General features: G+C 37.5%; 1 protein-coding gene across 1 annotated transcript in view; it reads left to right on the forward strand.

Moving 5' to 3' along the window:
- LOC137620801 (TBC1 domain family member 14-like) overlaps positions 1-25,811 on the forward strand; it is a 116,263-nt gene that overhangs the window by 73,294 nt on the left and 17,158 nt on the right. The window contains exons 2-8 of the mRNA XM_068351248.1: positions 3,460-3,622; positions 6,792-6,933; positions 7,886-8,003; positions 23,188-23,319; positions 24,323-24,473; positions 24,593-24,793; positions 24,957-25,170. Of these exons, the coding sequence (XP_068207349.1) occupies positions 3,460-3,622; positions 6,792-6,933; positions 7,886-8,003; positions 23,188-23,319; positions 24,323-24,473; positions 24,593-24,793; positions 24,957-25,170 (1,121 nt within the window). The remainder of the gene's footprint in view (positions 1-3,459; positions 3,623-6,791; positions 6,934-7,885; positions 8,004-23,187; positions 23,320-24,322; positions 24,474-24,592; positions 24,794-24,956; positions 25,171-25,811) is intronic.

A 25,811-nucleotide genomic window follows, 5' to 3' on the forward strand; every position in this document is an offset into this window, starting at 1 on the left:
ATTGGTTAAATGCATTTTATTTGAATATTTTGAAATATAGTCATCATGTGTAAGCTATTAAATGAGAGAAGAAAAAAGGGTAAAATTCCATAGAATATTTGAGACATCGAAACCTAATCTTTCGAAATGCTTAGATATTTGCTATTTTCCAAATATTACCCCCCCCCAAAAAAAAAAATAAATAAAAATAAAAAAAGTTTTGGGGAGAATCAAACAAATACACACGCATTCCAATTTCCTCACCTGTCCTCTTGATTTTTTTTTTTTAGACAAAATTAATTTTATCTATTCGTTTAATGATATGTGCTATTAGTTTTGTATTTTTAATGCCTATGCTATTTTTTACTATTTATTTCTCACATTGGAATAATTGCATGTTTTAAAAGATTTTAAAGGCCGCTCATGAATGGCACAGGCAAAGGACAGGGATAATAATGCCAGAGGCAAAGGACAGGGATAATGACGTAGCTTGCAGGACAATGCCCTACATACTGCCTATATATACATATGATAAGTACCCAAGGGCCCTCTCCACACAAGCTACAATCATTGTGGTCCAGGCAATTGCTGCTGAGTCCTGCAAACCACCTCCTTTAGCTCACAAGGATGGTGAGGTTACAGACACTATAAGAAACTATCTAGCTTGAGCGAAACTCTAACCCCAGTTCGGCAGATCGCCAGGCAGGAGTGTTAACAATAGGCCATCACACCTGTAAAGTATGTTCTATATGAACGTTTGGACATTTGAAGAAGAACCTATTCAATCATATGCTATTTATTTGTGTTTTTTGTTCTTCAGTTATATCCCGTTTTAATTTGAAAAACATAATCAACTTTATATTTGTTTTTATTGTGAGCTAAGGATGGGGCTTTGGGGGAGGCTATAGGTCTACCTGTTGAGTCATCACCAGCCATTACCTGGCCCTCCCTGGTCCTAGCTTGATTGCTGCTGTAGCCTGATTGGTAACGTCTCTGCCTGGTGTTTGCCAGTCGGGGGTTCGAGTCCCGCTCAGACTAGTTAGTGCCATTAGTGTCTGCAACCTTACCATCCTTGTGAGCTAAGGTTGGGGGGGGGGAGTTGGGGAGCCTATAGGTCTATTTGTTGAGTCATCAGCAGCCACTGCCTGGCCCTCCCTGGTCCTAGCTTGGGTGGAGAGGAGGCTTGAGCGCTGATCCTAAAATATATGGTCAGTCTCTTGGGCATTTAATTGCTAGGGCAATGTCACTGTCCCTTGCCTCTGCCATTCATGAGCGACCTTTAAACCGTTGTGTGTAAATGGTCAGTCTCTAGGATATTGTCCTGTCCTTTTCCTCTTATCACTCAGGAGTGACATTTAAACCTTTAATCTTGGGGAAAAAATACGGACAGGTGGTAACAGTTATAAAAAGGTCAAGGATTTAAATAATACAGATGGCATGCAAAGTTATGCTGTGTTACATCTTTAATTATTTTAGTTTTCCCAAATATAACTTGGTGCGATAAATCGGTACTATGCAAGTTTTACTTTATAAATTTATTCAATCTAAAATGCAATAATTTCGTATCAAAAGGATTTGATAAAGATATACTTATAGTTCATTTTCTTACATTTCGACATACACTCTCTATTAATAGATGCAGAGATATCTCAATCAATAATGAACAAAAGACTTACAGGCGCTGCTTCCAGCCCTACTTTCCTCTTGGTAAGGGTAGGAGAGACACTTTAGTTATGGTAGCAACTCTTCCAAGAGAGGCACTCCAAAATCAAACCATTGTTCTCTAGTCTTGGGTAGTGCCACAACCTCTTTACCATGGTCTTCCACTGTCTTGGGTTAGAGTTCTCTTACTTGAGTCTACACTCGGGCACTCTATTCTATCTAATTTCTCTTCTTGTTTTGTTAAAATTTTCATAGCTTATATAGGAAAAATTATTTTGATATTGTTACTCTTCTTAAAATATTTAATTTTTACTTGTTTCCTTTCCTCACTGGGCTATTTTCCCTGTGGTGGCCCCTGGGCTTATAGCATCCTGCTATTCCAACTGCGGTTATAGCTTAGCAAGTAATGATAATGATAAAAAGCACTGGTCTATTGTGAAATTGGTTTCAATCAAAAGATTACTACACTTTATAGGTAACGGCACATTGCACTAAATCCAGAAAAATCTGAAAGGTATTTATTTCATGAAATACAAAAGATACTTAGGTGCTTCTTTCAGCTAGTTCCAAAAGAATAAATACCAAATAGAATCAAATGACATTAATCTTTAATGAACACATTTCTGCTAATAACACCGTTCACAGGTTCATGTCTGTCGTGGTTCAGTAGTTTACAAATGGAGGAAAATATTGCGTACCTGGATTTAATGTTTTTATTATTATTATTATTATTATTGTTATTATTATTATTATTATTATTTTTGTTGTTTTTATTATATTATTATCATTATTATTATTATCATTATTATTATTATTATTATTATTATTTTTATTATTATTTGCTATGCTACAACCAAAGTTGGAAAAGCAGGAGGCTCGAACAGGGAAATATAGCCTAGTGAGGAATGGAAATAAAAGACATAAATAAACTAAAGGAGAAGTAATAAACAATTAATATGAAATATTAGGAAAAAATAGTTACAACGTTAAAATAGATCTTTCATATATGAAATATAAAAAGTCCCAAAGTGCAGGAAGAAGAGAAATTAGATAGAACCATGTGCCCGAGTGTACCCTCAAGCAAGAGAACTCTAGCCCAAGAGAACTTTAAAACACCAAGTATCGGTGTAAATTCCAATGATACAGATAATGTAAATGATGTGGTCATTTCGATTAGAACTGATGAATAGTCAATTTCTCTCTCTATTGTTAATGTTGTCATTGTTAGTTTTTTGTTGAGTTTCCGTTTAGCAACATTTCAAATCTTTTTTTTTTTACTTTGGCAAATTTTGTGTTTGATTTCAATTTTCTAAACTTCTGGTTTACTATTGAGTTAATATATCTTAATTTTTTTTTTTAGTTTATAATATATATGATTGTATTACTCTAATTATGTAAGATTTTATGGGTATATATCGTCCATAATATTACGTATGAATGTTTTCTCCTCTTGAAGGTACACTAGGGCATGTTATTCTATCCTCTTCCTTTTTTTTTTGTAAGTTTTTATAGTTTATACATGGTAGATCAACTTTAATGTTGTTGCTGTTCTTAAAGTATTCCAATTGTTTATCACTTCTCTTGTATTTTATTTATTTCCTTGTTACCTTTCCTCACTGGACTAGTTCTCCCTGTTCGAGCCCTTGGGGATAATTATACCATCCTACTTTTCAAACTAGGATTGTAGCTTAGCTAATAATAATAATAATAATAAGCTTTCGATCATCAACTGTAGTAGCAGATAAGACAGCACAGTCGCAACCTCTATAACGGGACCTCTCTGAAATTAACACTTATTCCATCTTGTTCTTCTTGCAGAAATTTATTTTCGTGGCGTCACAAAGATGGCGGCAGCGACGGTGTCTCTTCAACGTCTTCCTCCCCGATCCCTTCATCGCCCGTGTCAGGCGCTTCCTCCCCTGGCGGGTGGAGGATATTCTCCAGGCCCTCGCCGAGGACGCCCAGGTCACCCGATATCAAGGTACGCCCTTGTTGGAAGGTTCCAGAAAAGGAATCATTGCCGCAAGATGTGTTGGGGGAGGATGTTGTGCTGTGGGTGAGGTAGCGGCTGTTTAGGTTTGTGGCTTTTGGTAATTCTCGGGAACTGCTTCACAGTACGGTCATGCACACTGTCGTTTGGTTGTTCATTTCTTTATGGTTGTTAACTGGTTTTCTTGATTTCATACAGATCTATTTAATTTATTGGGGTTTATTTCAAAGTATAATATTTTCTTACTTTTCTATGCCAGTTCATATCCACAAACTTTCCTAGTTCGTCAATCCATCGCCTATTCTTCTTTCCCTGCTTCATTTACAATCTCTAGGGACCCAACTTGTTGTTCTTGATATCAATTTCTTTTTCTTAAACGTTGTTGGGATATCCTTTACTTTAGTTTGCTCTCGTATCCATGTTGCTTTTTTCTGTGTCTTAGTGTTATTCCCATCATCATTCTTTCCATAGGTCTTTGAGTTGTAACTAGATTATGTGCTAAGACTTTAATAAGGTTCAAAGTTTCTGACGCAAAATTTATCAATGGAAGGACCATCTGATTTGATAATTCTCTTTTTAGAGAAAGTGGCATTTTACTTTTCAGAACCTCATTTTGTTTAACAAAAGCTCTCCATCCCAAACTTATCATGCTTTTAATTTCGGTCTTGTGTCCTGGGGAAACACTCGCTATCTGTCCTAAGTATGGATATTCATTAACAGTCTTTAGAGGTTCGTCTATAATTCTTAATTGTTGTCTCATATTTTCTTTGAACATTATCTTATTTTTACTCATATTCATTTCCTGTGCTACATTTTTGCTTTATTCAAATTGTCTATCCTCTTTTGCAAATCCTCACATGATTCACTAAATAAAACTATATATGTCATCTACAAATCTTAGGTGGTTAAGGTTTTCCTCGTTAATAGTAATTCCTACATTTTCCCAATCTGAATTTAAAAAAAAAAAAATTGTTCTTGGCATGCTGTGAATAATTTAGGAGCGATGGGGTTACCTATCTAACTCGTTTTTCAATCGGATTTTCACTATCCTTATGTGGTTTTAGGATTACTGTACTTTCTGTATAGATATTATCAAGTCTTCTAACCTAAGATTCATCTATAACTTGTCTTTGAAGGGCTTTCATTACTGCTGAGGTCTTGACAGAATCAAAAGCTCTCTCATAGTCTATATATGCCATACATAGTGGTTTGTCATATTCTGTTATTGTTTTTTTTTTTTTTTTTTTCCGTCAGCTGGTCAATTACATGGATGAGGTCAGTTGTTGAATACCCACTTCTAAAGTCTGCCTGCTCTCTTGGTTGATTAAAGTCTAGCTGTCTTTTTATTCAGCCTAATATTATCTTTGTAAACATTTTATATATTCCGGAGAGTAAACTTATTGGGTGGTAATTTTTCGGATCTTTTGTTTCTCCTTGTTTTGTGAATTAGTATAGTTTTTCCAAGCTGTAAACATAGAGCTGTTTTGCAGGCATTTTGTGTAAAGTTCAGCAAGTTTTACTACTATGAAATCTCCTCTATCTATTATTAAATCAGTTATTACGCCATCTTTGCCGGCTGTTTTGTCTGTTTTCATGCCTTTTAATGCTTTCTTTACTTCTCATACTCTTACGTTTGGTACTGGGTCAGGTGTTTCATTATTTCAGTTGGAAAAGTTATTTCTTATATCACTATTGTATGTCATTCTATAGAAACCCTCTACAATTTGTATCATTCCATTTCTAGTGTTAAGGATATTTAATATTTCCATTATTACATTCTTTAAATCCAACGCATACACATACACATATTTTAAGCACAGAGAAGACGAACAGTATTCAGTCTGTTACAGTTTCGTGCCTCAGAGAATCATAGATTAGTACTGTGCAATATGACCGCTCGCCTCTTGGAGGGTCTACTCATAGAAAACGGGAAATATTCACCATGAAAAAAAAAACTTTCTTTTCATGTAGGAAAATGTTGATTTCTATTTTTTTTAAAGAAAATTTGTTATATATGTTTTCACTTCAAAAGTATGAAACAATGGCGATTTTATTTTAGATTATGTAAATGTTATGTATTAGTTTTCCCTAACAATGGAAATATGGTCGAGTGATCCCATAGTGCTGGTGAACATGTCAGGCTCTATCTCTTATACATCTATGATATCTGCTGATACCGAATTTTCATTTGGCTGCATAGTTTTAGAAGTTGATATACAGTAGATGCCTGCCCCCCCCCCCTCTCTCTCTCTCTCTCTCTCTCTCTCTCTCTCTCTCTCTCTCTCTCTCTCTCTCTCTCTTCTCTCTCTCTCTCTCTCTCTCTCTCTCTCTCTCTCATTAAATAGTATTTTCTTTATATTAAACTAATTACAATTTCAATAACATTTCATTTTACACTTGTTATTGCATAATAGTGTATAAAGTACAAATAATATGATTTACTTTATATTTGAAATCAAGTCAATTAGAGATAAAGTTAAAAAAAAGATTAGGCCTAAAGTAGTTTTTTTTAAGAACTTAATGTGATGCATATATCATAAGAAAGTTTTTGTCAGTCACATCATATTGTGTAACATTGTCACATTAATTTAACATTTTCCTTGAGATATTGATTCATTTCCACTTTTTCCTGTGCTTCTAAAAAACTCATCTTACTTATGTTTTTTTTTTTTTAATTTGAACAGGCCAATATAAGTCTATTTATGGTTAGATATAAAAGATCTGTTTTAATGTTTCTGTTCTTAAAATATTTCATTTTAATTGTTCATCACTTCTCTTTTAGTTTGTTTATTCTTTATTTCCTGTCCTCACCGGGCTATTTTTGCGTTGGAGCCGTAGGGTTTATAGCATCCTGCTTTTCCAACTAGGGTTGTAGCTTAGCTGGTAATAATAATAATAATAATAATAATAATAATAATAATAATAATAATAGACATACGTTCCTTCCTCTCTGTAAATTTTCCCCCTCGGGATAATGTCCGGCCTTGAAAATAGACAATAGCTTAAATCACTGGAGAGAGAGAGAGAGAGAGAGAGAGAGAGAGAGAGAGAGAGAGAGAGAGAGAGAGAGAGAGAGAGTGTGTGTCTTATGTCAGTGTTCTTCATCTATTAGCATGCTTAGTGTTCCTTCGCATATTATTGTGTGTCGTTCTTTACGCAGGTACGGAATAGCGAGGTGGAGGCCGGCAGCGTCGGTTTGATCATGGAGAACAGGCCCAACAGCCTTCCTGCCAAGACGGCTCACGAACAACTCAAGCACAAACTGGAATATCAGCAGATGGTGTCTGCAGCCAAGAAGAAAGGTGATTGTTCATTGTCGTTCGAAAAAAAAAAAAGACTTTTTATATTGGTACAAACCTGTTTTTAAGATGGGCTTTTCTTTAGTTAATTTTAGTACACGTGAAGTGATATCAGTTATTATTTTTTAGTAATTGTTGATCAATAAGATTTCAGGTAGGTCTCTTATTTTCACACTTCATTTTTCTCTCTTAGGAGAGAATTCTAGTAAGATTTTAGCCGAGAATTAAGTTTTTGAAATTTTATTTTGTAAATAACTTATCATATTGTAATGGTTTATATTTAAACAAGTATCAAAAACTTATTATTTGAAGTATTTGAATTATTTGAAAAACTCGAGCCAACACTCGACCTGTTATATTGTAGTGTTAGTCCAAAGTAAATATGAATTTTTGACAGGTACCGTCTTAGATGGATCTCTCAGATGATCCAATGATAAGTACAGACAGACTTTGATTTGAAAATGCCTTCTCCGGTTATCATATAGACATTTTGATGTATATTATATCTAGATTCAGGCTTTCAATTAAACTATATCGTACCTGGACTCCTATATTCCAGGATCGTATATGTATTACAATATCATAATCTTATTGACTCTAGTTTTCCACTGGTAGATAAGACTAATCAGTATTTTATTAATTGTAGCACCAAGTTACATTTGGATAATGGAGCAAATGTAAAACAATACTGAACTGCATTAGTAAATAGAAATGACACTATACTCAATTTTTTTCAATGAGGCACATTTGCAATGACTCACAGCAGTGCCCTTTTAGCTCGGAAAAGTTTCCTGCTATCTGATTGGTTAGAATTATCTTGTCCAAGCAATCAGCGATCAGGAAACTTTTCCGAGCTAAAAGGGCACCCCTGCGAGTGGGTGTAAATCTGCCTCACTGAAAAGAATTGACTATAGTAAAGGGAAAGAGGTGATGAATGATTCTTTTGCTTTTCCAGAATTACGCGAAGCAAAGGAGAGGAAGAAGGCACAAGCGAATCTGCAGCGTCAAGAGGAGCAGTTGGCGGCTGCTGTTGCCTCGTGGAATAATGAATTCCTTCCTAAATGGGAAACTATGTAAGTTGGCTGTCGTTATGGTCAGTATGCAAAGTGGAGTATAAATTTGATATTACAGTTATTGTACTTTTTTTTCCGTTTTAGTAGTAGATGAAAACAGTTGGCTACTCTAGATTAACCTGACCTACTGTGTATTTCACGGACCATGACACCCTCTTTTTTTAATATAATTAATGAACTAGGCTTCTGATTAATGTGAAACTGAAACCACCAGAGTTTGAGACACCGACTTAATTAAGAAAAATGGATTCAAGCATCTACTCCGCATTATTGTCTTACTTTATATAGAGAAATGTCATCTAAATTCTGTGGTTATGGCGAGAACGGAAATTAAGACTGGCAACTAGGAGCAGAATGACGTGAGGCCCGTGACGTTTACACCTGCCACGCCCCCTCATTATATCAGTACAAGAAATTATATACAGTGTATAATTATATCTTTGATAGAGATAAGGTGTTTTTATTTTTCAATACAGGAATGCCGTCATTATTGTGTTGAAGTTATGGAATGATTGTTGAGGATGCGCACATAACATGGTCATTATAAATATTTAATATGGCTGAGGATTGGATGGAGGTGGAAGAATAGTAATACTTTATTAACAATAAATGTATTGTACATAATTAGTAATATAACAGCTAACATTATAATGAATAAAGTTACAAGACTGAAATAGATTATATATATATATATATATATATATATATATATATATATATATATATATATATATATATATATATATATATATTGTTCACATTCACTTTTTATTACCCATCAAAACTGTCTGAAATAAAGTCTTCCTCTTCGTCGTCACTGGCGAGACTTATGATGATGGGATCCACACTGTCATGGATATTATCAAATGACCAGTACTCTCTCTCAAAGTATTCAAAGCGCCGAACAGCATTTGCCCACACGTCCTCTGTCACACACAACTTTGCTTCATTCAATCTTGCATTGAGGTCCGTTCGTGTAAAATGGTGAAGGGATGATCGAACGTATTTCTTCATGACACCCCATACTTGCTCAATAGCATTTAGCTCCGGGTGTGCTGGTGGTAGCCGCACTATTTCATGACCCCACAGGCGAATGGTATTGTCCACTGTGAATCTGGGGGGTGGTCGATTTTCCTTGCATATTTTGAGTAGTTCAGGTCGCAAAGCGTATGGTGGGTATGTGATATTGCGCTGCTGCAACCATTTTATTAGATCGTCTTTTTTGGTGCCAGTAGTTGGACAGTGGCTCTCCTCTGTAAGGCGACTGTGGTAAGGATCGTTGTCGATGACCAGAACTGATGGGTCCTCTAATGATGGTAGTAATTTGGTTGTCAGCCATCGCTGGAAGAGTTCAGCATTCATTTCACCATGATAGTCTCCACTACTATTCTTAGCTGTATAGCAAAGAAATGAATCCTCAATAAAGCCCTTGTTGGTACCAGCTGCTACCACAACAACGCGTTCACCATCTCCTGGCGGAACCTGTCGGCTATGTGTGTTAGTTGTGGATGGTTGAGTTGTATCTACCCATTCTTTATTGTGGCTCATCCTTGTCGTAAACCATGTTTCGTCTAAATAGACCACCTGTCTTCCTTCCTCACGATACTGTTTGAGAGCTCTGAGAGCCCGGATCCTTTTACATACTATGTCTAAGGACTCTTTTCTAGCATACATTTTTCGTTGTGTCGTTTTATATCGAAATCCAATCTTGTGAAGTACTCTCCAAAGCGAAGTTTCCGATGTGCCTTCAGGTTAAATACCTTCCTTCTTGAGTTCTCTTGTTAGAGTAGTAATTGTAAAGGTATCCTTTGACAAGAACCTGTTGTGAACATATCGGCGAATTGCACCGATGGTAAAAGAGTCGAACATATCTTCAGCTGGCTGTATGAATTAGACTATACTGGATCTGACGAGGGCAGTGCTAATGGTGATGGCGATGGAGCTCTTGATAGTACTGGCAATGAGGGTGATGATGGTGGAGATACTGTAGTTGTTTTGCAATTGGCCGTGAATGTGTGGTGTGCTTGACCAATTGACGAACGGCATTCCTTTTCATGTCCATGACATGAGCAACTCGGTCATACGGTCTGTTTGGGTAAAAAAAAAATTTTTTCGTGTAATTATCTATTGAGCAACCTCTCGTGTCTATATATATATATATATATATATATATATATATATATATATATATATATATATATATATATATATATATATATATATATTTTTCAATATTTAACTTAGCCGGTGATTATAATAGCTGCAACTCTGTTGCTCGACAAAAAAACTCTACGTAAAAATTCGCCAGCGATCGCTACACAGGTAGGGGGTGTACTCAACATCGCCATCTGTCGTTCAGATACCCATTACTTATTGTAAACAAAGAACTCAATTTTCTCTCTGTCGGGCTACCGGCAAGACCTACTAATTCGCTGTTGCTAACTGGATTTGTTTTCACAACTATTTGGTGAAGTACACTATTCTAGTTTTGAGCTTTCGCTATGCAGGTGTTTTATCTTCATCTTAAAACTTGAACTCGTTTTGGATAGATTTAATTATGGTGACAAAGAGAGTATAGACTTTCTTTCACTTTTAAATGGCCGACCCTTCCCTTAGACGGAAGTGTGTTTAGGCTTTTAGTAATTATCTTATCACGTTATAGATTCCTGTATATATTTTATATCTCTCCGCCTTTATTAGGCCTCTTCGATTAACTTTCCATTTTTTATAAACATATAAAAATAAATTTTGATGCTTTGTTTATATAGAACTTTCCTGAGAGTAGGCGGTCCTAACTTGGAAACCGAAGTTAATCAACGTTGAGCCCTTTATATCGTCTTTAGCTTTTAAAGAGCTAAGGATTTAAAACTTTTTAAATGTAATTTTTTATGAAAGAATTTCTTTGATAGTCTTCGTACTGTTTTCAAAGATGAACTAACGTTTAGTTTTTTTTGCTACGCAGTTGTTGACGTTCAGGACGTTCAACATGCGCTCTATCGTTACGATAGAGAGAGTGTATCACGGTTTCACTTTGCAGTAAGAGTAAATCAATTCTGACGTTTTGTTCATTCTTTCTTAGCTTAAATGTTTTAAATTCTAATTTAAAGGAACTTTTTATTTGAAAAACCTTTCAGTTTTTTCCTTTAGTCAAATAACATGTTTTTTTTGACGATATATAATTGGGCTCTTCTCTTAGGTGCGAAATCAAGAGAGAAACAGAGAGAGAGATAGAGACGGAGGGAGAGAGAGGAGAGAAAACGTTCCGTTCAAGCGGGTAACGTTGTTCTCGTGTTACTCACGTCCCTAGTCGCTGTACGGGGAGGAAGGATAAAACGTTTTTAGGTTTTTATTCTCGCCCCCAGGCTATGTGCGGTGAGAGATTGAAAACGTAGTTATATGAATTAGTGTTTAGTCTCTTTCCCAGCCACTGATTTTTCTTTTTATCTTAAAATATGTTTTCTGTTTTTTGCTGGTATTATGAGCTTGCATTATACGACTAATTTCGCAATTACTACCTTTTAATGAAGGGTAGAATTGCGTGTTTCAGGTAGAAATAAGTGCAAAACAGAAAATCGAAGTGATAAAGTGATATGCGCAAAGTGTTACAGTGTTGCGTCCGAGGCGCAAAGTGTTACAGTGTTGCGTCCGAGGGTTCGTCTGTTCGTGCCTGTCGTTCACCTAGTCCGGGACCTCTTACAAGCTCCCAAGCCCAGGGGAGAAGTAATGTCAAACGACTTATGGGTTCGAGAGGCCTTGACCAACGAACAGACGTTTTCCCTCTATGGTATCGGGTGTATCTTACCAAAATCTCCCCTACCATAAGACGAGAGAGACGTTGTTTCTCCTCGCCATCCGTAGGCTTTTCGCATAAGAAACCTGTCACAAGGTTTCGGAGCCCTTAAGCGAAAGTCAGTCCTTTCAGGACAGGTCCAGCGTCCTGGTTACAGCCATTAGGACAGCTCTGACCCTATGCAGTCATCGGATAACTGCTCGCCGCCTAACAAAAGCGTAACACAGACTCCGAGAGTCTTTTTTTGTAGGCAAAGTGTTGCGGTCACTGACGTTACCCTCGTCTATTACCACAACCATTTCCGTTGATCCTTAAGGGGTTGTATGGCAAAACATGCAGTATATGCTTGCCTCCCTTATGGAAGACTATTCTGCCGATTAGTCCGTTGAGTCTAGCTGTTTATCTCTTCGATATCCTGGCTTTCAGCCAACCTAACGTTCCTTTGTGCTTACTGTTGACGTTGGCGTAGCTTAGTCACGTCAGTCAGGTTGTTTAGAACCACACTCGATGCGGTCTCGTGTGGTTTTTCAGCCGCATTTGGACGTTAGGCCACTGGCTGATGCTCCTGTTGACGTTCAAGACGTTCACTAACAATCGGAGTTGACTTGTTTTGACGCTGTGCGTCAACCTCCACATTCTAGAGTTGTTTTGACTGCTCAGTCTAGGCAGTCAAAGCAGTCTCGAGTGGACGCTGTGCGTCCTCACGCACCTGTTGTGGTGACAGTTCAGTTGTTGACAGTTCACAGACTGTCAAGCAGTTACATGACGTTGCGTTCTGGTCCGCTACTAATGCACCAGTAAGAGACTCAGCTTTTATCGGACAAGGTTCCTGTAGATGAGGAAGTTGCTGTTCTCCCTCCTACTGATATTCCCTTGAGGACTCTGTCAGATGGAGAGGAACCTAAAGCTGCTTAGCCTCCTATGGACTTTAATTAAATCATGATGATTTTTTAAGGATCTTCGTCCGGATCTTTTTGTAACTGCTGCTCCTCGTTCGCCTAAACGTCAGAGCTTACACTAGGCCTAGCTACTTCGAAGCCGTTGTTTTTAAGCTAGTGCTCTCTCGCTCTCCTAGAGAGCGTTACGTTGGCTAGGCGACTGGTTTTTCACCAGGAGGAGTTTGGGGGATACAGCCTTTGCTTTCCCTTCTTTTAAACTGGTTTATAGAGCGAGAGTCTGATATGACACGAGAGAAGTTCTCGGCTTGGGAGTTCATGCCTCTGCCCAGATAGACTTCTCAATTCTGGTAGACTCTCCCTGGCGCCTAGCCAGGAGATGCTCCAAGTTGTTTACAGGTCAACTTCACAGCTGTTGTCGAGCCTTTGAAGTTTTGCTGTACTATTATGTCATGCATAACAAGGCTTTCAGGGATGGTAAACGGTTCCGCCTCAGTCGCTAACCCCGTCTGTTGCCACACCTGCTCCCGTAGACCCTAAATGGGCTTTGCTGCAAGACATGCAGTCCAAGCTTGCGTCCTTGATAGAGGACTTAAATGCGGAGAAGAACCTTCTGGCCAACAACCTTCCAACCGGTCGGTTGTGCGCCCTGTTGACATTGAGGTAACCTACTCGCGTCTGCCAGTTGAGCTGGTTACTCCACCGATGCGACCCAGTGTGGGTTGCCAGCCGCACGTTGACATTAAGCGACGCTCGGAGGTGGTTTTTGACGTTCAGGACGTTCAACAACCAGCAGAGGTGACTTGTTTTGACGCAGTGCGTCAACCTCAGCAACCCGGTAGGGTGTTGACTGCACAACCCAGACGGTCTAGACAGTCTCGGGTTGACGCTGTGCTTCCTCGCGCACTCATGGTTGTTGACAGTTCACAGACAGTGCAGCAGTTCCATGATATTGCGTCCGGCTCCGTCACGCATCCACCAGTGCGACCGGATTCAGCGAGCCAGACGTTGCCCACTCGGTTGCCGTTTCCTCATCAGTTTCGGATGAGGAACCCTCTGATGAGGACGTTGCTGAACAACAAGACGATCAGCCCCCAGCCATGCTATCCATCCAAAAGATGCTGAAGAAGGAACGCTGCTCAGTCAGGCTGTGGATGAGTCTGGTAGGGACACTGTCATCCGTGGATCAATTTGTGTCACTAGGAAGACTACACCTCCGTCCTCTTCAATACCATCTAGCTTTTCACTGGAAAAAGGACAAGACGCTAGAAGCGGTCTCGATCCCGGTTTCCGAAAAGATAAAGTCTTGTCTGACTTGGTGAAAGAACAATATCAACCTAAGAGAGGGTCTTCCCCTGGCTGTTCAGACTCCCAACCACGTTCTCTTCTCGGACGCATCGGACGTAGGCTGGGGTGCGACATTAGACGGTCGGGAATGCTCGGGGATATGGAACTCGAGTCAAAGGACAATGTATTTCAACTGCAAGGAGCTACTGGCAGTACGTCTGGCCTGGAAAAGCTTCAGGTCTCTCCTTCAAGGCAAAGTGGTGGAGGTGAACTCAGACAACACCACGGCTTTGGCGTACATCTCCAAGCAAGGAGGGACCTACTCTCTGACGTTGTACGAGATCGCAAGGGACCTCCTCACCTGGTCAAAAGGTCTAAACATATCACTAGTAACGAGGTTCATCCAAGGCAACTTGAATGTCATGGCAGATTGTCTCAGTCGGAAGGGACAAATAATTCCAACAGAATGGACCCTCCACAAGGATGTATGGAAGAGACTTTGGGCCACCTGGGGCCAGCCAACCATAGATCTCTTCGCAACCTCGATGACCAAGAGGCTCCCAATATTTTGCTCTCCAATCCCGGACCCAGCAGCAGTTCATATAGATGCCTTTCTCCTAGATTGGTCACATCTAGATCTATATGCATTCCCTCCGTTCAAGATTGTCAACAAGGTACTGCAGAAGTTCGCCTCTCACGAAGGGACAAGGTTGACGCTAGTTGCTCCCCTCTGGCCCGCGAGAGAATGGTTCACCGAGGTACTTCGATGGCTAGTAGACGTTCTCAGAACACTTCCCCTAAGGGTGGACCTTCTACGTCAGCCACACGTAAAGAAGGTACACCAAGGCCTCCACGCTCTTCGTCTGACTGCCTTCAGACTATCGAAAGACTCTCGAGAGCTAGAGGCTTTTCGAAGGAGGCAGCCAGAGCGATTGCTAGAGCAAGGAGAACATCCACCCTTAGAGTCTACCAATCGAAGTGGGAAATCTTCCGAAACTGGTGCAAGTCAGTATCCGTATCCTCGACCAGTACCTCTGTAACTCAAATAGCTGACTTCTTCTTATATCTGAGGAAAGAACGATCTCTTTCAGCTCCCACTATCAAGGGTTACAGAAGCATGTTGGCATCAGTCTTCCGTCACAGAGGCTTAGATCTTTCCAACAATAAAGATCTACAGGACCTCCTTAAGTCTTTTGAGACCACGAAGGAGCGTCGTTTGGTTACACCTGGTTGGAATTTAGACGTGGTACTAAGATTCCTTATGTCAGACAGGTTCGAGCCGCTACAATCAGCCTCCCTGAAAGATCTCACCTTAAAGACTCTTTTCCTAGTATGCTTAGCCACAGCTAAAAGAGTCAGTGAGATTCATGCCTTCAGCAAGAACATCGGATTCTCATCTGAAACGGCTACATGTTCTATACAACTTGGTTTTCTAGCCAAAAACGAGCTGCCTTCTCGACCTTGGCCAAAATCGTTCGATATTCCAAGCTTATCGTATGGTTGGAAATGAACTAGAAAGAGTCTTATGCCCTGTAAGAGCTCTTAAGTTCTATTTAAAACGAACTAAACCTTTACGAGGCCCGTCTGAAGCTTTATGGTGTTCAGTTAAGAAACCATCTTTGCCTATGTCAAAGAATGCTTTATCCTACTTTATCAGACTGTTAATACGAGAAGCTTATTCCCATCTGAATGAGGAAGACCAAGCTTTGCTGAAGGTAAGGACACACGAAGTTAGAGCTGTCGCAACTTCCGTGGCCTTTAAACAAAATAGATCTCTGCGAAGTATAATCGACGCAACCTATTGGAAAAGCAAGTCAGTGTTCGCGTCTTTTTATCTTAAGGATGTCCAGTCTCTTTACGAGAACTGCTACACTCTGGGACCATTCGTAGCAACGAGTGCAGTAGTGGGTGAGGGCTCAACCACTACAATCCCCTAATTCCATAACCTTTTTAATCTTTCTCTTGAAATGTTTTTATTGTTGTTTTTGGGTTGTCCGGAAGGCTAAGAAGCCTTTCGCATCCTAGTTGATTTGGCGGGTGGTCAAAGTCATTTCTTGAGAAGCGTCTAGATTAGAGGTTTTGATGAGGTCCTGTTGTATGGGTTGCAACCCTTGATACTTCAGCTCCTAGGGGTCGCTCAGCATCCTAAGAGGATCGCGAGGCTCCGTAAGGAAGGCGTACTTAAAAAGGCAGAGTAATTGTTCAAGTCGACTTCCTTACCAGGTACCTATTTATTTTGTTTAGTTATTTTGATAACTTCTAAAATGAAATAAAAATTCTTAGCTCATATGATGTAAACATATTTTGCTGGTCTCTACCCACCCCCTGGGTGTGAATCAGCTATTATAATCACCGGCTAAGTTAAATATTGAAAAATGTTATTTTGATAATAAAATAAATTTTTGAATATACTTACCCGGTGATTATAATTTAAAGGACCCTCCCTTCCTCCCCAATAGAGACACAGTGGACCGAGGAGAAAATTGAGTTCTTTGTTTACAATGAATAATGGGTATCTGAACGACAGATGGCGCTGTTGAGTACACCCCCTACCTGTGTAGCGATCGCTGGCGAATTTTTACGTAGAGTTTTTCTGTCGAGCAACAGAGTTGCAGCTATTATAATCACCGGGTAAGTATATTCAAAAATTTATTTTATTATCAAAATAACATATATATATATATATATATATATATATATATATATATATATATATATATATATATATATATATATATATATATATATATATATATATACAGTGTATGTGTGAGAGAGAGAGAGAGAGAGAGAGAGAGAGAGAGAGAGAGAGAGATCTGATAATGCATCATATTCAACTATATACAGTACAGGTATGTCCGTGATGGTACGACATTAAACATGACAACATGATACCAACCTATTCAATCCAATTTTCAGTTTATTGTTGTGTTGTTCCCTCTTGAAGTATGTTAAGAGTCGCAACACAAAAGCATTACGACAACCTTGTGGACAATGGTGAAGCATTCTAGACATGATATAAAATGTCAATAGTAGTCAATGAGCAAAGTGTCAGCAGGAGCCTTGTCAATGACCGTATGTAACAGGCGTGTACCTTCCCTAGCGCGATCACCTCTCTGACTGCCTTCCGAAATTTTAATTTTTTGGTCTTTTTTTCGTAAAATTAACTATTAATTAAATAATAAACACAAGTGAGTCTAAAAATTAGTTTATTTAAATATAATAACTAATCAGTATCTTTAGATTCCATCAAAGAGCAGTATAATTCACTACAACTTATATATCTTTTAATAACCATACAGAAAGGGGGGCGTGGCAGGTGTAAACGTCAGGGGCTCACGTCATGGTTGACATACGTCATTCTACGCCTAGTTGCCAGGTCTTAATTTCCGTTCCCGCCATAACCACAGAATTTAGATGACATTTCTCTATATAAAGTAAGACATTACTGTGGAGTAGATGCTTGAATCCATTTTTCTTAATTAGGTCGGTGTCTCAAACTCTGGTGGTTTCAGTTTCACATTAATCAGAAGCCTAGTTCATTAGTTATATTAAAAAAAGAGGGTGTCATGGTCCGTGAAATACACAGTAATACTAAGAAAATCACTTTATAAAGGTAGCCCATAATTCATTTATATAAATCTTTCCCAATATAAGCTTGGGAGAAAATTACATGAGTTAATCCTTGGGTTTTGACCAGCTCTTCCTCTAGTTGAGTCTCCAATCTTGTGAGCAGATTACATTTGCTTTGTTTATAGTAGTGCATTTATCCTGCCAACATGTGTTTCAATGTGAGAGTTTTTGTGAGGATTTCCGTTCACAATATTTCAAAGAGATGTTGCTTTTATATGTTAGCTTGCTGTGGGCTCAAGGTACAGCATGTTGACTCTGAGACAAGAAAACTAACCTCAAGGCAGTGTACTAGGTCCTCTCCTGTTTGAAATTTACACGATTGAACTGGCAAATATACGTACTTGAAACTCACAGAGTTAAGTTTAAAATATACGCTGATGATACACAATTCTATTTCCCAATAGCATCAGTTGATGAAGCTTAAAGAAAGATATATGAAATAATGAATGACATTAAGGCTTGGATGTTAACAAAAAAGCTCAAACTCAATGAACATAAAAGTGAATGTATTATTTTTGGAAATGAAAAAGATATAAAAAGAATCAAATGCTTCCAAAGAATTGAAATAGGTCAATCGATCATTGACCTAAAGAAATCCGTCCGAAATCTTGGAGTAATCATGGATGATAGACTGACAATGAAAGAACATATAAATAATATGGTAAGAAATTGTAACTATCACATTAAAAACATAGCATTTATTAGTAGATACTTAAATGAAAAATCTATGGCTATACTCATTAATCACTACATATTTTCAAGAATTGATTACTGCAACTCATTGTTCTATGACTTACCAAATTATCAGCTGAAGAAAATTCAGAGAGTACAAAACAGAGCCTCTAGATTAATAAAAGGACTACACAATAGGGATAGAATTACCCCTGCACTAATTAAATTACACTGGCTACCGGTAAAGGCGAGAATTGAATACAATCTACTCTTACTAACATTTAAGATACAGAACCAAAATATCTAAAAGAATGCCTGAACAAACTAGAACTAGAAACAAATGTTACCATAAGACACATGAGTGACAAACATAGACTATCTGAACCAAGAACAAATAGTTAATTTGGTGAAAGGGCTTTTAGATACTGTGCACCTAGACATTATAATAAACTGCCAACTGAAATGAAGGACCTAAAGGGAGCAATTGAATTTAAGAAGAAACTAAAGACATTACTTTTCACAAGATCATATGATTTGGAAGATGCTACAATCAAAGAATCGTATAAGTTATAATGAAAATGTTTTGTTAGATGATTGATATGGACCTGCCCGAGAAGTAGTTCACTCGACGTCAGTAGAGGGTTGGATTTAAACCCAAAACAAGTAGAGTCCTCTTCTGGTTTCAAGTTTAGGTTTTATATGGGGAATCGTAATGCACGTCTTTGATGGACCTTGTTTTGATTCCCGCAGTTATTGTTTTGACTGTAGAGGTAAAGTTTGCAGTGTTCTTGATAGGTGTGAGGAATGGTAAGGTTTGGCATATGGTGACATGTCGTCTGTTGAATATGGGGTTAGAAGAGAAAAAAAAGAAAAAGCATCCAAAAAGAGTGCCAAAAGGGAGTTGGTTCAAGCTTCATCTTGCAGTATCGTATCATCAAGCGTCATTCTTTGTCATTTTCCCTCCCAGAGTGTTTTTGTGTTTCCACTCCAGCTTCCTCTCCCCCTGAAAAGTCTCCCTTTTAGTTACCAGCGAGATTCAACCCCATAACCGTGTATACTTGTTTGCACCTAGAATGAGTGTAAACACACCCTTCCTGAAATGTTAAAACAAACGTCACTTAAAATTATTGAATAGGAAGAATAATTTTATATGCTGTAATTGCTGAGAAAACTCAGGGCTTATGATGAGGTCTGGCATATCTGACTCATTGTTTCATACTATCATCATCATCATCATCATCTCCTCCTACACCCATTGATGCAAAGGGCTTCATACTATATACTCATATGTGGTTTGGGCTAGAAAAAACAAGCTTGTTGTATATGCAGATGATGCTACTCTCTTTGCATCAATTTTATCTATGGTTCCTGAATCTCCTAATAGAGATCTAGCTAAAATTAGTGTATGGTACTAATTAAGGGGGATGAAGTTGAACCGTAACAAAACTCAAAGTATGATTGTAAGTACTGTAGGTCAAGGACAGTGGCTCCCAACATCCAGATCTTTGAATAGACCATGTATCTTTAGCTGTATACAACTCGTTCAAAATTTTAGTTGTGAATCTTGATTACATATTTACTTGTGAGAAACATATAAGCTCTGTTCCTCTTCAATTGAACTAAAAATTGCTTATTAAGAGAGCCTTTTACTTATTTGTTGATTAATCTATCCAGAGAAAATGTTTCAATTATTTCATTCTACCTTCTTTTGTGTATTGATCTTCAGCTTCTGACTCATCTCAATTTATTGGACAATAGCTCGTGTGATATTAAATTCCTTACCCCTGATCTGGAAATTGGTCTCTGGCACTTTTGCTCAGTTAGATCTTCATGCATTTTGCCTAAGATTTTTCATAAGCCTGACCATCCTTTGCATTCAGATCTTCCAATACTCTACTATCCTGTATATAGTACAGTACTGGGTATGTAATTGATTTTAACAGAATGGCTTATTCTCATCATAAAGCTCAATAATACACAGTATTCTAGAAGTTTTGTTCCATCTATGAACAGATAGTGGACTGATTATCCTAACCTGGCAGTTGAATGTGGAACTTCAGAAGCTCAAACTTATTGCAAATGCATTTTTGTTGAACTGGCTGATGATGATGATAATGTGACCACTCAGAAACATTCAGCCATCTACTCCAAAAGGGTTTTTGAGCCCCTCTAAGTTATCTGTACTGTAATTTCATCCATAAGTGGATCAACCGATACTCTGTATTAACTACAGAAGTTACTTTTCTATCATTGGTGCAACTTTGAAAGTATTTAGCCATCAAATCCTCTCAACAATTTTCAAGAAGTTATTTTTAATCAGATAAGCCAAGGATTCCTTATTTCTATCCATGATAGATCAGTGGTAGCTTATGCATTTAAACATTGGGATTTTGACTTGTCTAATAGCTCGTAAAAAAGACATGACCAAAACCTATATTGTGAAACTAACCATGCCTCCATGCAGTTATCCTGGGATTCAGATGTAGTATGAAAGTGTTCATCAAGCCCTCTGTACAAACCAACTCGCTCCCTTGATTTTAAGGCGTTATCAGTGAAAACCCTCTTATTTCAATTCTTGTTTTGTAAAGTTTGAGTACAGATAATAAATCTTGCAACATTCCTTTTGTCTGGAGTATGCCCTAGTTCTATGAGGTGGCTTATGTCTGGCCTAATATATAATCTCCATCCCTCGCAAAATGTGAATGATATTAGTATTGTTATTATTATTATTACAGGTTAAGCTATAATTCTAGTTGGAAAATCAAGATGCTATATGCCCAAGGGCTCCAGCTGGTAAAGATAGCCCAGTGAGGAAAGGAAACAAATAAATTAGAAGAGAAGAAATAAACAAAATAAAATATCTTAAGAACAACATTAAATTAGATCTTTCATATATAAACTATAAAATCTTCAAAAAACAATAGGAAGAGAAATAAGATAAAACAGCGTGCCTGAGTGTACCCTCAACCAAGAAAACTCTATTCCAAGATAGTGGAAGGCCATGGTACAGAGGCTATGGCACTACCCAAGACTTGAGAACAATGATTTGATTTTGGAGTGTCCTCCTTGAAGAGCTGCTTACCATAACTAAAGATTAATTGAATTAAAGAAAGTTTTCATTTTAGGATTTATATCAGTACTGTACTGTAATTACTCAAAATTCACTTAGTAACCCACCCTCCCTCTCTTTAATATTTTGTTTTTGAGTTCAAGAGGAATTTGTATACAAGGTGGCTGACTTCTGGCTATTAGAGAATAGAGCTTTACATGCAATGCCTATAAGTTGCTATGTTGGACTAGATTATATTGGCAGAGACTTAGATTGTATTAAAACTGCCTGCGCAGTTGTAAAGTGCTGATAGGTCATTTTGAAATTTCTTTGCTTATGAAGGATTATTCCAATTCAATTAAGGTACCACATCTTAATTGTGGTTATTAAAAACGAGAATATAATGAAATATGCCTCTTTAACATATCAAAACAATCCATTGTTGCCCTGTTATTGGTTGTCTGTTCAAAGGTCAGGTACTGTCACAGTGAAGAAAAGCAGATTTCATTCATAACTTATCATTTTTATGAATACAGTACCTAAAAATTCTCATTTAAAAGTTTAAAGGCCACTCATGAATGGCAAAGGCAAAGTACAGTAACATATCCCTAGCAAGCAGGACAATGCCCTAGAGACTGACCCTGTATACATAGGATCAGCACTTAAGCCCCCTCTCCACCCAAGCTAGGAACAGGGAGGGCCGGGAATGTCTGCTGATGACTCAGCAGGTAGACCTATTGGCTCTCCTAAACCTCCGTCCTTAGTTCACATGGATGGTAAGATTGCAGACACTACAAGAAACTAACGAATTTAAGTGGGCCTCAAACCCCAGTCTGGTGATCACCAGTCAGGGACGTTTCCCCAAATAAGAATAACTGGGAGAGAGTGAGAGGAAAACAATAAAATACATTCTAAGACAATGAGATCATGAGGATTTAGACTATAGTGATTGTGTTATGAGGTATTTCTTGTCGGCAATTTGCTTTTGGTAAGTTATGGTTGCAAGAAACTAGGTCCTTAGATTCATAACTAGAGAACATCTTTCTGATAGCAGTGTTCAAGATGGTAGCATCCTAAATTTTCGCCACTTCGAGAAGGGGGTGAATAACAAGGTCTGCCCTGTAATAAGCAGTCACTGCTGATCCCAAAAATGAAAACGAATCAAAGATTTTTGTTTGCACTTCTTATTTGGATCTAGAACTACTCTAAATATTTCAAATATGGTAATATTTACTACTTTTTGTGATATATTTTATACTTTATACTTGTTTCTTTTCATAACTTGTACTCTAGCTATAGTTTTCTCAAGTTGTACTTTTACCCGTTTCTATTTCAAAGGCTGAATTTGAATTACATCTTGAATGGTCCAAATTATTTTTAATTAATTTCAACAATGGACTCAATTCACTAGTGGGGAAATTGATTGATTGATTGATTTAGAAATCTCTGGCAACCTGTCATCGAAGGTCATCGAGGCCAGTATCATTTGCTGTAAAGAATAAAAGAGTATTCTATTTAAAACAATAAAAGTGAATCTTTCAGAAGACCTGCTTCAGAAATAAATCTAAAAATACCACTATCATAGTACAACACATCCTGCTTAATAATTTTGGCAAGGATGAACCTGCTATCCTCATCTCGACCCTCAAACATATCAATTGTTTTTTTTTTTTTTTTTTGGTATTTTGACGATATAATTGAATCAGTTGTAAGAATTGTTCAATGAGGTAACAGAGAAACAAAATCTAATGATATGCTTAGGATAACCAAAGACAACCTGTCTTTGACTGCACATAATACAGGATGAAGAAACTTGTTTCTGAAAACACTTAATTTCTCTTTCTCTGTATGTTCCAGGCATACTCACAAAAAATGCCGAGAGTTGTGGTGGCACGGTCTTCCATCGTGTGTGCGAGGCAAAGTGTGGAAAATGGCCATTGGGAATGAGCTGAACATTACTTCTCAGTTGTACAATATTATGGTGCAAAGGTAATGTATATAGAAGAACATTCTTCATCTGTTGTAGTCAATGTTATTGGCTGAAAACCAACAGATGGTTAGTCAACAGGTAGATTGTCATGTACTTGGAAAAAATATGTACATTAATAGATTTTCTAAAATATTGTACTTGAGCAATACCTTTGTTATTACATTATCTATGGAAACAAATGTCAATATCCAGATAAAAGATTTTTTAGGAAATAAGAGATTTTGACAGATAGGACCATATCTCTGAAAAGCTAATGAGTAAGATCATTTATATGTTTTCCTATTTTAACCAGAATCTCATAATGAACTATTGTTGTGGCCCTGATTCTTAGTTTTTAGGACTACAGTGTACTTTGTTTGACTACCCTCTTCCTTTTTGAAGTTTTCCATTTTGTGATAAATATATCATGGCTCTGCATTTATTTTGTATTATAAGCATGTTAATGTAGCTGCGGTACATAGATTGAGGTAACAATCCTGTATACCTAGTTACACCTTCATGCAATTTGGGGGGTTATTCAAGTTTTATTTTGTGTCATTTAGTGTTTTATCAAGCAATGAGACAAAGTTGACTTCTGTTTAGAAGGTATTGAAATCTTGTAACTTGTAAAGTAGTGATTAACTTGTATGTGCAGTATAATGTCAAATCCATCAAAATTATGAATTAAAAAATCATATTATTAGTAAATACTTGATGTTAGATAAAGTTCAACTTCCCAGATCTCATTATTTAAATGTTGAGCTGATTATTCGTTTATTGGCAGTCAGTTACTGAATACTTTCTACTGCTAGGAAATTGTATCCCTAATAAACATTCTCATATCTTAAATATACTCTTTTTAACATTAACATAGAAAGTAACGCACAAGGAAATTGTGTTTTTTATACCTTAGAGTATTCAAATTTGAAACTTCTAGCACCCATAAATTAAGAAAATCACTTTACATTGTTTCAGGCAAAAACATTCTGCGTTATTTGTATCATTTAAGTATTCTGTTACCAGGTCAATGGATAAGTTGGTAACGTTGAGTGAGTGTGGAAGCGTGGCTAGCCAAGAGGACATTATTAGTGACCCTGGTGACCAAGAAGGAACCATTGACCTCATCCATCTAGATGTATCCCGTACATTCCCACACTTATGCATATTTCAGAAGGTACTTTAGCTTTTCATTTCATTTTTTTTTTTAATAGATTCCAGAATTGAATGACAATACTCTACTGAGGTGGTCTCTTTGAGATTGTTTTTAGTTAAGTTCTCTTCCTTGTCTTGCAGGGAGGTCCGTACCACGACCCTCTTCATCATATTCTTGGAGCATATGCCTGCTACCGTCCTGATGTTGGCTACGTGCAGGGAATGTCCTTTTTAGCTGCTACGTTGTTGCTCAACATAGATGAGTCAGATGCATTTATCGCCTTCTCAAACTTACTTAATCGACCAGCTCACATGGCTTTCTTTCGTGTTGATCAACCTATGGTAACCTAGCAGCAAGCTGCCTTTAGTCAATAAATTTAAGAGTCAAAGTTTCATATTTTGGTAAAGTGAACTCGTGTCTCTTTGAAACAGGAATAATTTTTTTACAGCCTGGAGATTCCATTAATCTAAATAACTAACCTTGTCCTTTTTCTCTCTCCACCAGATGTGTGCTTACTATCAGACTTACGAAGAGCTGTTAGCTGTAAACCTTCCCTCATTAGCTGAGCATTTGAAAAATATTGGAGTCACACCTGATTTATATATATTAGATTGGCTATTGACTGTGTTTTCACGCCCCTTGCCAATAGACGCTGCCGTTAGAATATGGGATGTTTACCTCAGAGATGGAGAAGAGTTTTTGTTTCGAGCTGCAATAGGTAAGAGCTATAGCTTTGTTATTGTTACAATAATACTCTATCCTTCTTCATTGCTTGGCAGTGCCATAGACTCTGTACCATGCTTTTCCACTCTCTTGGGGGTAGAGTTTTTTTAGCTTGAGGATACACTTCAACACAAAATTCTATCTTAATTCTCTTTCTCTTGTTTTTATGAAGGTTTTATAGTTTATATGTCAAAGATCTGCACTATTATAATGTTGTTGCTGTTCTTAAGGTGCTTCATTTTGATTGTTCATTTCCTCTCTGGTAGTTTATTTATTTACAGTGTTTGTTTCCTTTCCTCACTGGGCTATTTTCCCTGTCGGACCTCCTGGGCTTATAGCACCCTTCCTTTCTAACTAAGGCTGTTGCTTAGCTAGTAATAATGATGATATTAATAAGAGACTTGATGTAGGTCAGGTTTTCACTTTATAAAGGGACTTGAAGGTTCCCTGTACATGTTCTTAACATGAAAATGTACTTACAACCTACAATAATTTTATAAAACCCAGATACTTAATAAGCTTCCATATGAAGCGCTGTATTGTTCAGCACAGTACTTGATTGCTATTTTATGACTTGGAGACTGATGTATAGTGGGATAAAAGGATGTAAGTTGGATTTTAATTTTGTATTTGATA

This window comes from Palaemon carinicauda, chromosome 27 (genome assembly GCF_036898095.1).
Source record: "Palaemon carinicauda isolate YSFRI2023 chromosome 27, ASM3689809v2, whole genome shotgun sequence".
Taxonomy (NCBI): Eukaryota; Metazoa; Arthropoda; class Malacostraca; order Decapoda; family Palaemonidae; genus Palaemon; species Palaemon carinicauda.